Source organism: Simochromis diagramma, unplaced genomic scaffold (assembly GCF_900408965.1).
Source record: "Simochromis diagramma unplaced genomic scaffold, fSimDia1.1 OVJJ01000205.1, whole genome shotgun sequence".
NCBI lineage: Eukaryota > Metazoa > Chordata > Actinopteri > Cichliformes > Cichlidae > Simochromis > Simochromis diagramma.
In genome coordinates, this window is record NW_024386782.1 from 1,666,241 (window position 1) to 1,679,621 (window position 13,381).

At 39.6% G+C, this 13,381-nt stretch overlaps 1 protein-coding gene across 3 annotated transcripts in view; it reads right to left on the reverse strand.

Annotated features, from left to right (window-relative positions):
• The window catches only part of usp33 (ubiquitin specific peptidase 33), a 28,762-nt gene extending 17,052 nt beyond the window's left edge, over window positions 1-11,710 (reverse strand). Inside the window, exons 1-4 of one of the 3 annotated variants that reach the window (XM_040015413.1) lie at window positions 11,530-11,709; window positions 3,664-3,762; window positions 3,469-3,522; window positions 3,298-3,360 (exon numbers count right to left, since the gene is read on the reverse strand). In XM_040015413.1, the coding sequence (XP_039871347.1) occupies window positions 3,298-3,360; window positions 3,469-3,522; window positions 3,664-3,747 (201 nt within the window). In that variant the 5' untranslated portion in view covers window positions 3,748-3,762; window positions 11,530-11,709. The other 2 variants (XM_040015423.1, XM_040015431.1) reach the window with 2 other exon arrangements.
• Window positions 11,711-13,381: the final 1,671 nt, after the last annotated feature.

Below are 13,381 nucleotides of genomic sequence, written 5' to 3' on the forward strand. Positions count from 1 at the left end.
TTCAACCAATCAGAACAAACAATGATACATCACTTTTATCTATGTCTAAGTGCTTTTTAGTTAAACATTCACACTCCAGTGGATGCACCGGGATTCAGTATGTCAAAGCATACGTTAACACATGGAATGGAGGAGCCGGGGATCAATCGAGGTCGTCTACTAAACCTTTTCTTTTGGTAGATGACCCACTCATCTACCAATCATACATTTACTGCTCTGAAAATAAGGATAGGATACAATCACTGAATGTCTGTGTTTCTGTTCAACATGTGGCTTGCAGAACAGGCAGATTATAGATTGTAGCTTTATTGAACCATCAAAACAACATCAGCAGGTGACAGAAGTAATTTGTCACAGGAAACAAAATGCAATACAATAATATTTTTTCTTATTTTTTCACATCCCTTCAAAGACCTGTTTCAAGTTAAACCTGGATTTTAGGCTAGGGTAAGAGTCTGGCAATTAGTTGTGATGGTTAGATTTCAGGGCAAGACACTTAGGAATAAATTAATATCAATGAATGTACCCCTCCATCTACACAGAGATGGTAACAGGGAAACAAACCATCTCAAACTGGGCGCGGCACTTACACTGGTCCATAGTAATACACCACCCAAATTTGAAGTAGAAACAAAAAAAAAAAAAAAAAAAAAAAAAAGGATAGACTTCAGAGTATTTTAACCACAGTCAGACTAAACTGGATGTCTCAAGTCAAAGGTGGAGATCAAGGCAGAGCGAAGGCTAAAGGGGAAACGTGGCCCAGTTCTGCTGACCCACTGCTGTTGGGCGGGTTGACACGAGACCAAATACGAGCAGCAGTAAATACACTGTATTATTCATCGGGCCTACATTAGCCTTCCCACAGGGGTGCAGAGCAGAGCTGGCAGAGGTGACACACTAGACTGAGCACAGCCTCGAAACACCACAATTTAAAACATTTATAAAGGGAAGCATGCCAGGTGGGGCATTCATAACAAACTGAATTTACAGAGCTTTACAGCATGTTTTACCAGCATATATAATATTTAACTGTTTAAAACTGTATTCAAACAAATTCAGCTGCTTGTTAATCATAATATTGCGTGAGAAAAGGAAATAATGCAGTAAAACCTGTCCCATCACAACAACTCATGCCTCGTTCTCAAGCTATTTTCAAACTGAAACTAAAAGCACATTCGTGGTGTTGTGGCAGCGTTGGCCGCAATAAAACATCTGCTTTACCCTGTGATCGTCATAAGGAGGTGGTTGGATCTAGTTTTGTGTGTCAAATAATTAAAAAAAAAAAAAAACATTTGACTGTCAAGTCTACTTCCTAAGCCTCTTCTGTCTTTAAGAGTGAAATAACTGAGTGCTAGGAAATGCAAGAGGCTACCATTCTTCTTCTTGTGGTCCAATCAGGAACTACACTTTCAGAGTACCGGCAGCTTGAAAGTAACTGGAAAGCTTAAAATAATTTTCTTGAAATATGCAGGAGTTTACTTTAAACATCCATTTTTAAATGTATAGTGGAGTTTGAAATACAAACAAAAGCAAATACCTATTTAAAGCTAGACAGTGTGGTATTCATAGGAATAACTGAGTATCCTCCACTTTGAGAGACGGTGATAACTGGAATTAAAAGTGCAAAATTAAGAAGTTGAGAAAGCAAGAAATGAAAGATTTTTGTTTCCCTTCCTCTTGTCACTGGTTTTGCTGGGGGGATATTTTAAATCATGTGACTAACTGAATGTGAGATGATACAGCAGTGCCAGAGGGATTTAATAACACAGTATGAGCGAACAAGTCCACTGAGTCATCAGTCAGTCATTATCTTCCTGATGTATGTACTGAAGCATCACATGCACCTCAGCACTGGCAGCAGGTAACGACCTTAGGCCACCTTTTACAGAATTTCAGCAGAATAGTTTGATTCCAGTGCTCAAAACCTGAAAAAAATGCTTATTTTTAAGCTGTTTATTTGCTTGCTAATGTGCCAAATAAGGCAAATACAACATGGCCAAAGTGGTACCAGAAATGTCAACACATATCAAAGGATGTTAACACCCTTCAAATTGATTCAGTCATAATATTAGTGAGAGGACGCCGCCAAAATGCATCGGAAACACATTAAGAAATTAAAAAATGAAAAGAGAAAATCTGCTGCGAGCTGTGAGGATTATTCTGACATAAACAATCATCAATATCTTTTTCTTTTTTTTTTAATTTCTCTTTTTTCCTTCTCTGCTTTTTGTAATTCTTTCTCTTGTCTTTACCTCCATGTAGTTTGACTTCAGGTAATAAAAATGTACAGATATTGAGTTTTGGTCAGCTCTGTGATCTATAGCTTGGCAAAAACAAAAAAAAAAACAAAAACGTTATTCCCCTTTACTATTGTGTCACATACAATCTGGCAGTAGTCTCCATCACTGCGTAGTCAAGAGATTAAAATGCCCTCAGGGCTTCTGGAGCACTAATTAAGCATGGTCCCTATTCTTGAAAGATTTAGATGGCTTCAACTGGAAAGAAAAATGAAAGGGAAAAAAACAACACACACACACACACACACACACACACACACACACACACACACACACACACACACACACACACACACACACACACAAAAGGTGGCTGGCGAGCACCGCAGACAGATGTCCCAGATAGAGGATGCATATTAAATTCATGAGCGATATCATTTAAAAATTGGCCAGCTAATATTACATTTCTCCACCAGCACCCTCTGTATCCAGTATCCCTCTTACAGCCTTTTCCAGATACAGACTTAACAACGGATATAGTAACAGCCAGAGCAAATTACATGTTTGCCCCTTTAGTCCTCCTGTCCCCACATGGCCCTAGCGTGCTGGAGGAAAAGCCTTAGTCAACAGTGAGAGCACCAGAGGGTGGATGAGCTGCAGGAGGGGTAGTTACTGTAGCCATGGAACCGACAGTAATAGTGAGTCTCCTGCACTTCCCAGAGGAAAGGAGATTAATAATGGATGATCCACTGCTGAAACTGAACTGGATGTGTGGAGATGTGGCCAGACAGAGTTGGCTTGATGGTTTTTGAGAGCACGTGCACTTCAAAAGCTAAAAAGATGCACACTCGGGCTCTTTGACGAAGAAAAAACAATAAAAAATAAAAGTGGTGCTGGAGGTGCTTTTATTGCAAGTCATGACTCCTGGGACCTGGTATTCCTGAACTACCATCTGTTCCTCATCTGCTTTTCCTTTGGTTGCATGTAATTTCGATTAAGTTGCATGTAATTTCAAATCCTGATACAATGGAAACGCACTGGAAAGTCTGATATGTCTCACCTGTGAGTGAACAGTGCTGTGGTCAGCATGAGATTCTCCACAACCCACGTAGGCGCATCCATTCTACGGAGAAAATTAAACAGGGGATGCAGAAAAATGAAAATGCAGTCTAATGCGGATACTTTTTCACTAAGCAAGAGCAGCATTTTCCAGCAGCAAACATAGTCTTACCTCCAAACAGGCCCACAAATTTGGTCCACCAACTTTACAGTCTTGGCACTGGCCCTAGAAAAATGTGACACCCAGGTCAGGGTTATTTAATTTAAGGTGAGAAAGTACCAAAACAATAAAACCAGGCTTGTCATGCAGTCTTTGTTATGCTGCATAGCACTTTTAATACAACAGAGGGTGGAGAGGGTCACTCACATGAGATTTTTGAATAAGTTCTTCCTTGGTGATCTCACCCACGCAGTCCAGGTGGGGGCAGTCACAGCTGGACACCGGTGGCATTGCTCACCCACTGGTCTGAGGATGTGAAAGAGAAAGAAAAACAAACCAATAACATTTAGTTCATGACTTGCAATTTGAGTTGAGTGACTCCGAGTTAAAACGACAAAAAAAAAAAAAAAAAAAAAAAAAAAAAAAGAGAGAGAGAGAATACAATGGAGGGCTTCTTGTCTTAAAACTGCGCTTCTCAACCGTGTAACTGATAGCTGACAGTGTAACGGAGGATATATTTAAAAGAACAACTCTGATGACAAGCAAGACAGTCAGGCTTCGAGTAACCTGACTCATCGCCTCACAAGATAAATTTTTCCATGGCTGCATGACTGGCAAATCCCCTTATTATCAGCCACTGACATGCCAAGCAGTGGATCATGACACAGTTGTCCAGCTCAAGCAGTCGCATCATAAATGACTTTAATAATGACAAGGCAGAGTGCTGAGATTTATGAACGAGTTAAGACCAAGCATCAACACCCAGGGCTAAAAAAATAAATCTACTCTGGAAGTGGAAAACAATGCCACTCCTCTTGAATAGCACAGACGCCATGAAAAGACAGCCAGCTTCCAGCGTGAAACATGAAGCCAGTGGTAAACAGTAAAACAAACTGGTATGCATCTAATGCTATTCTACTTTCTGAGCCACAGTCACACATATTTATATTGTGGTTTTATTCTATGGCTTTAAGAGGTTTTGTTCTGACAAGTTGGATCCATGTAGCGGTGCTGTCTTTTGTGGCCAGCGGGGGGGCGACTCGCCTAGCTGCCAAAAGACTTCTGAAAATAAAATAAAAAAGAAAACACCCCTAGGCTCCCTTCCTCTACGACTTCTGTGAACACTTTCCTGATGACTTCACAGACTTAGTCGCCAGTTTCAAGTTATACTGAATAAAACATGTAGTTATTTTAAGGCGGTTATTCTAAAAGCCAGAAACAATTATCTAGGGTATATTATTGCCAAGAACCTTTGAGTGTCTGCTGTGCCTCAGTTTTACAGCAGGATCTATCACTGGTTTGTCCCATCTGATTTCAAAACACCATAATGGAGAGTACAAAAACGTGTCTCATCCATCTGTGTACTGGATTTAGGGGCAAAGGTTTAAACACCCACATGTAGCTGCTTCACCTCCACTAATTAAAGTCACTGAACTCAACCTCTCACTGTGTTTGCTGATGGTGCCTTTTTTAATGGAATTATCTGAGAAATAAACAAACACTGCTGTGTTGTACAGACTGTCCAGAAAGCCTTTGCTTCAGCTGTGCTAAGTGAAATTATCATATTTTGTATGGATGTCACTTAGCATCAATTAGCAGATGCACCTGGTCATACAGCTCAAGCTAATCAAGCTTGCTTGCAAAGAAATGTCTACTGAGAAATACGCTTTGTAGAAGGGAATAGAAAAGGGTCATATTTTCACCGACAGCAACACTGAAATGAATGACACGTGTCCGACTTAGTTGCATGCCTGAAAATCGTGCATTGACAATAAACACACTAAAATGAAAGTGAAAGTCACTCCAATGATCCCATGCACAGGCTTTGGATCACACTCCATTACAATTAGTGATAATGGTCAAATGGACAAGTTGACTGTGCTGCAGTCAGTTGATTGAGAGTCAGAGATGTTGACAGATTAAAGAGAAAACAACAACAAAAAACGCCAAGATGTACTAATTAGCTGTGGCTACAAGCCTATTTCCTGCTCTGTCTGATGGATGTATACGACATCATGCATCTAGGACTTCTCAAAATCAGTTTTCATTAGAGCTTATTGATAATTTAAGGTTTTCCCTGCAAATGAAAATGCTGGCACTCACCAAAGAGGTTTTGCCCAGCACCAAAGGAAAATCACCAGCAAAAACAACAGGAAAATATATAGACTTCTGCTATCTGGGGTAACGTGGCCTCTTTGCTTTAACTATAAGCAAATCAATAGTGCTTACATAGCTGATTTTGAACCAGAGGATAAACCCTTACTCATTCACAGACAATTCTGGATCCCATCTGCAACCATAACAGGTTATAATGATTGATTATTCAGCTTAGGCAATTCAAGTTTCAGTAATATAATATACATAAGATGTATCCAGCAGTGCACCATGCTGCCAAAGTCTGCCAATAAATGACAAAAGCTCTTCCAAACTTCATCAAACACATTCTTGCACGTGCTGAAAAATTATGATGCAATTATCATTTTAGTACAAATGAAGAGCAAAATCTCTGTACTTCCACTTTTCGGTGTGAAAAGAGGAAGCTCGACAAAGACATGAATCCCGTGCAGCGGGATGCTGAGAAACCGCTGGAACTTTCCATCATCGGGCTCCTCATCAAGGACGCAGTCGAATCCCCTACCCCAAAGAAACAAAACAGAAAAAAAAAAAAAAAGGCTCACACACTGACGCAGATGGCCTTTAGGGGAGCAGGGGACGTGCCGGTAAAAATGACAAGGGACGCTGGTGGCTCGGGGTCTGCCTATCCAGAGTGCTGTGTTTAAAGAAGCATTTCATCATAAAGCAAACGGCTGAGTGTGAGTGTTTGCCGGAATCATATTTCTCTTAAGTCACATATTACTCCATCAAACACTGGGCAACAGCTGTAAGATATTGACACATCATATTTTAGAAAAGGGGAAAATAGAAAAGGCTGCAAATGAACAGGTGAAGATCACTCCAAAATTTCAGGGACATTTTGGAGTGATCTTCTTGCTGCCTTTGGTTCAAATCCAGCTCTTCACAGGAGACAAAGTTTCTCTCAGAACAGATGGCTTGCTTTAAAGTAGCTTCTTTAGCTTATTTGACATCTTGTTAGCATGTGTTAACTCCTCCTGACAGTTTTTCCTCCTTATCTTTAAGTGGTTTTGCACAGTTTTGTCCACACCAGAACGTGATCAGTTTTACCTCCTCGCTGTCCTCCTCTCTATTAATTAAAAAAAAAATTGATGTGTACTTTCTTTAAATTTACACTTTTATATTTAATTTGTGCGCAGCTATAGAAATAGTCACTGTTGTGGGGTTTTGTGAGCACAAAACCCCACAACAGGTTCTGGGTACCGTCACTGGACGGAACAGAAGCATTAAAGAAACAGAAAACATTATTACACATTACACAAGTGATAACACTTTGCATTTCAGGAGGCACAAAAGACGGTAATTTCACTTTTATCTGTAGTGTCCGATATGGACGACAACAGCCACTAAAAGGCTTAAAATAATAACTGCTTCTATTTTTACCTGAAAATACCTCTTTAGTCTTAAAACTTGTGTCTGCCCCAGACCAATGATAGCATCATTCACCACAAAGCTCCAAAATGCAGTCGCTGGCACAGGTTACAGCAGTCACATGTACTTACAGGGTGACTGAGAGTGCTTTATAAAAATATGAATTTTTCCTTTTTATCCAGCATTGGATTATTGTTTTCAGTTTCACTTCATTTTATTGATATACTCATGGTGTGCTTACATCTTATTTGCCTTTACTTTATGATATTTTCTCCTTTAAAATATTCTACATAGCTTATCTTTTTTTAATTACTATTATTCTACTTTAGTACACTGATTTCTGTCTTATCAGTCATCTCTTATGCACTTACAACTCCACTAACCTTCACAAAAGGTGCTATATAAATAAAGACTTACTGATTGATGACAGCAGATTCACTCAGCAGATTTAAACCACATTAATGATGAAATGACTCATACAGAGTGCCACAGCATACACAATGTCTTTAAACCTATGATATACCGCTTTGGCTTGCCAACAAGCACAGAGACACCTGTTAAGTGCAAACATATCAGTGAAAAACAAAGAAATACACACAGGATATAGCTCCATCTATTTTAGTGCAAAGAGGAAGATGTGCATCCTCAAAACAGAGGGATGTACTACAAAGTGAGAATAATGGGTTAGTGAGGTATGTTGAGCTTAAAACCCGAACTTCCAGCGTCACAACTTCTTTTTACCTTCCTAGATCACCACTGTGACTATTGCTGCTCAAATATCATGGTCTGGAACAGGTTAGCTTCAGAGTTTACTTTAAAATATGTGTAATTATGCACCACATTTTCACTGATTCTCTTCAACACAACCAACAGCTCCATGGCTCTGGGCCAATAAAGTGATTGCTCTACCATATCTTATTGTTCATGATAACACCAGTAAAAATGTTTATGAGATATTAAAACCTCATAGCAATAAATCATTGCTGTAGCAACACCATGTGTTTATGTTCCCTGGTGCATGTGGAACAAGACAATACCGCACAAGCGCACAAGGTACATGTCAGCCTTCAGTGTTTTAGTAAAAAGGTACTTCAATAACTTCCAAAAAAGCACACTACTCTGGAAAATATGCAAGAAAAGTGTTCCCACCGCGGGTGAAAACAACAAATTTGTTTCACCACTCGAGGCAAAAACACAGTTGAGTACAATCAGGCTACAAAGGAGGAGATGCTAGCAGCTGGAGATGTGTTACCCAAAGGTACACAAATGTCTCCGCCAAGTGCCGCTGGAGCACTCGCTGGTTTGAATCTGCATGACAGGAATTGCAAATGATAAATGGAATTACTGATGCAGTTACATGCTGGAAAAGCGGGGCTTTAAGCAGCTGGTTGAAAGCTCAACTCAGGACACGAGATTCCAGTTGTAAAATATTTTTTAATTTACAAGGTTAGATTACTTTAGCTATTCTAAAACGTACGTGTTAAGAAGTTATTTAATACTTTTACTTAACATTGTCACAGGAAAATCTCCCTAGGCTAGTATTGCGCTTACATTTGATTTATGCTGCATAATGGTGTGTCACTATTACTGCACTATAATGCCGCTGGCACTTTGTTTCAATAGATTTGCACTTTGAACAACAAACTGTGTCATCAATGACAGTAACTCATTAGAAAAGAGGGATAGAAAATGCTCTTCATTTTCTTCACACTTATAAATGCTGCTGCCTGCGAGCATCAATAAAACATTGCCCAGCATTTTTTCCTTGTATCATCAAAATTATTGTTATGTTATTGTTGTTTCTTGGAAGTTGACCTATATCACCTTCTTCCCTAGTTTCCACTGATTAATTTCCCTCTGAGGAAACCTTGCTAAAATGAACTCTTTTTAATGACTTGTTTATTTCTTACAGTCAGTATTTTTCCATTAAAACACCAGTAAAAGTCCTTTGTAGAACAGTCTGTCTAAATGAGAAGAGCCAGCTGTTCACCTGCCACGCCAGAACTACCTTCTCTGCTATAAATTAATCATCTAAATTATAAATCTATTAATCATTCTATATTCCGGGGGAGGGGGGGTTACATTGTCCAAGGATGATATTGATCCTTTACTGGGGGAATTTGTTCTATTTACATGTAACCTATTCAGTCACAGCTTACTTACACTACCAAATGAAGGCCTGCAGTAAAGTTCATATTTCTCCCAATCTCCTCCAAAGTTTGTTTAACACAGACAAAAACACTTTGTCACCAAAAATATTCCATTTCACTTTGATCTGGCCATAGTCTAAGGGATTTCTACCTCTCCATCATTAAGCTGTGGTACAGAGTCAGGCGTAAACACATCGGGTTAGTTTTAATGTTTCTACAGATCCAGTTTAACATTTCAGAGCTCAAATGTGTAGCAGTCACGTTTTTTTTAATAACTGTTGCGCTGAAAGTGCACTGAGTGACAAAATAAATGACTTTCTGCAGTAATACTCTCAGCTTATTTGCAGAAAAGTCGTCTTTTTTTTTCATATCCTTTATAGACTTTTATCAGGAATTCCTCTGACCGAAGCAGGAGGCACTCAATCGCAGTCAAGTGAGCGTGCACAGAGCCTGAAGCAGAAAACCAGGTTTAAGAGAGAAAGCTGATCATTGTGATTCCCTCCCTCTTTGATTGTTTCTTCTTTTGTTTTTTCCATTGTACAGCCCACAGACAACAACAACAGTATGAGGGGGGGAAAGAAACCTCAGAAGTACACACAGGACATAGCTCCATCTCATCAGTCAGTGTTTGTGGTTAATGACATGAAGCCAACTTTGTGTTTTGTTCCAAGTGCTGTTTGCACTAATATTACTCTTCGATGCAGATGAAAAAAAGATGCACATGTAAATGCATCATTACAAGCCAGGCCGGATCATCCAATAGCCATTCTGGGCACAAAATCACGGGTCGACGATGCTTGAGTTACTATCCAGGTAGCACATAAATGTTTTCTCTTCAATTTTAAGTCTTCTCGTTTCTAATCACCCAAAGAAATATATAATAAAATACTCAGCGACTAAACAATTAGTTCCAGGTCTGTCTTTGAGCAGAAGATGCTAAACATTTTGAGTTCACCTAAGTAATTAAAAGCAATCAGTTTATTCCTGACAAAATGTGATCCCCAAAACTAGAACTGCTGATTAATCCATCATCTTAGCAGTGAGAAAACAATGATAGTCCATTAAATATCTGACATTAGATATCAGATATTATAATTGACAGCAGGAAGATGGCAAATATTTCAGGGTATTTCCTGCTCAGAGTGGACCTTTGGGGGACAATGCACATAAACACAATTGCTCTGCATATTGTTAGGCAAAAGAATTACCAGAATTGCATGCAAAGTTGTTAACATCATGTTTATCACAGTAAAGGTGGAAAGCCAAAGGTTTATTTATGCAAAAAAAACAAAAAAAACCTGCATCTGTGTCTGGGTTTGTAGCGTCATGATCTGGTCAAGACAACAGCTCGACTGGGAGATATGAAAAGTTCATGTTCAGTCACGTGCAAGTCAATAAGCCTGCTTCCTCCCTTCATCAAAACAGTCTCTAAGTCGAAGTTAATAATCAATGACGCCTTTGAAACTGATTTCATTTCATACCAACGCTAAATCCCTGCAAAGTGAAACAGGGCGAGGTTTCGTTCATCTTACCAGGCTCCTCGCAATTACCTGGACTTTGCGGCCATCCCTGCAAAAGCTGAAGTGACCTTAAACTCTGTAGTACACACCAGGAAAATCTGATTAGAAGCTAGTTTCACTGTCAAGCCTCGTGAGATTACGTAAAGCTGGTGATAGGAAGAGTATCTCGGCTAACAAACCTTTCTTTGCACCGTTTCACTGCCTCCGCCAGCAACGTGACAATACTACATGATATAAACTGTGCACAAAGGGGTGGCGCGGTCAGGGTGGGGCGTTAACCCGAATCTCGCACCACTAATGAAAGCAGCGATGCTGGCTGTGGCTGTAGCTGTTATCTTTAGGGAAATTTTGAAATGATAAGCAGCAACACAATAAACACCGGAAGGCGGAAAAAACAACAACGCATGTAAAGCTCAACAGCTCACTTTAGCAACAGACTGTCTACAAATGGGTAGCATTGGCCATAATGTTAAAAAAAGAAAAAAAAAAACTCAGTTAAAAGGGGCCATGTTTTAACTACCCTGGTTTAAAACAGCGGGTGGTTTAGCCTCACGTAGATAAAAACAGTGAATACTACAGATGTGTGTGGCTTCGGCCTTGTCCAAAGTGAGCTGTCAAAACCAGTCGAGGCGTTGACAGCGTCACGGGCTGACTAGCACTATTTCGCTGTTAACCTTAGCATGCTAACGGCCATCCTAAGAGCATTTTATCTGACGTAATACCCACAAGGAACGTATAAAAACAACAAAAGGTGAACGTATTACCCTCCAGAGAGAGTGTTTAGGTGAAATGGTTAGCCACTGATAGCCGTCTCGTGCGCAACTTACTGGCTAACGTTAGCCTCCTGTGATCGGGGACAATCCCACAGTGACTACGGCACAGTCAGCCTTCGGCCTTACCTGCTCGGTACCAAAGGACGCCGCTTCTCAGGTGGATCCGATGGTACTCCCGGTCTGCAACATAAACTCAGTCTGTACTTAGAGAAACATATTAGAGTGCAGTCCTTTCTTCACATTAACGATAACCGTCCCTGTCGCTCAGCGTGGTTGCTAACGTTACTGCTGTCCCCGCCTCTTTTCCGGTTTAAAGAAAACATACGAGCCCTCCCCATCCTGCTGCACGTTTGATTTTTTATTCTATACAGTCTATAATTTTGTTTTTTTTAACAGCATTATAGCCTCACTGTAGATTATTCAATTAGTAAGTCACATAAAAGCAAATATTAATTATCTTTTGAGCCTAGTGATCCGCTCTTATCAATATTGAGGATCGGATGTGATGGGACAGTTATGGACTATTAGAGAAAAAACTGCCAGTGTCTTTAAACTTATTTCAGTTCACTTACATGAAGGACAAAATGGGTAGCAATAAAGGAAAAAGAATGATTTGGTGATCATTAAAGACAACATGCCCTGTAATAAACCCATCCCAAGCGCCATCTAGTGTTTTCATAGTGAAGAAATCCCCTCTGCGTGGATCCAACCACCCCAGAGTCACCAGTAGAAAAGCTCCACTATCAGATCGTGCTCGTGTGGCACCATCTAATGTCCCAAAATGTTCTTATAAATGGATTATAAACATTAATGAGCGGTTATGTTACAGTGTGATGCTCATACAGCTGGACTGCTAAGTACTTCAACTGTATTGTTGTCCACTTCTTTTTGGCTAAGCAAATGATGAAGATTGTTATTATTATTTTACAGCTTTACAAAAATAGCAAAAAGCAAAACATGGCGATAGAAATATATGATTATACAATTGATTCAATGCAAAGATAATAACCCAAAAGGTAGAGAGTTATTATACCACCACGTTTCACACAGCATATTATGAATGAGAACAGATTTCTTAAAAAATAAAAAATAAAAAAGATTAAACACATACCAAAGAAAATAATACATTAAGAATAAATTAATCAACAAGTTAAGAGACATTTGGAGAAACTAAACCAGAGCAAGGCTGCGTTTTCTGATGGCATCAGCCCCAAAGTTCTATCTATGATCCCAAGTCTGTGTGATAAGGCGGCCTTTTGCGGCTGGATTTACAGGGAGGAAGACCAAAAACACACTCCTTTAATCCATGGCCTCTCCTACAACCTTTAAATAGTGTCTGGATCCCAGGGAAACATTTGCCCAAACACCCTGGAGAGGACACAGAAAAGACAGGTGAGTAATCATGTCTTAGCAGCAACTTCTTTGCACCAACCTTTACCTTTAGACTTTGCACACACATTTGCTTAAGTTTTCCTCAACAGTAGACCTTATTTGCTCCCAGTAACAATTCTTTCCTCCTCACAGACAACCACCACACTTCTTGATGAGGAACAGCTGTGCAGGACCTGGAACAACAGGCTGATTTTTGTGTCGTGGTCTGGTAGTATTTCTTATCTAATTTCAGTGATAATCATTCTTTAGTTTTTTCATTTATTCATCGTTCCATTTCCTCGGTTTATTCCTTTGATAGATGACTTTGAAAGGCACAACTTTTCCTTTCTATATATAATATAGTGGATACATTAAAAAGAGGATGCCAGGCAGGCAAAAAAGAGGAAGTTTTGTAGTTGTAGAGGGTTGGTGTGACAGAAGACCATACAGGGGATGGAATGAGATGGGAGGCAGACTGATCCACTGTGGTGACACCTGAAGGGAGCAGCAAGAAGAAGAAGAAAATGTTCATGTTTATCGATTACTAATTAATTTTGTTTGAACGACTTTAAAACATGAATATGGGGAAACTTTGTCCATCACGGCG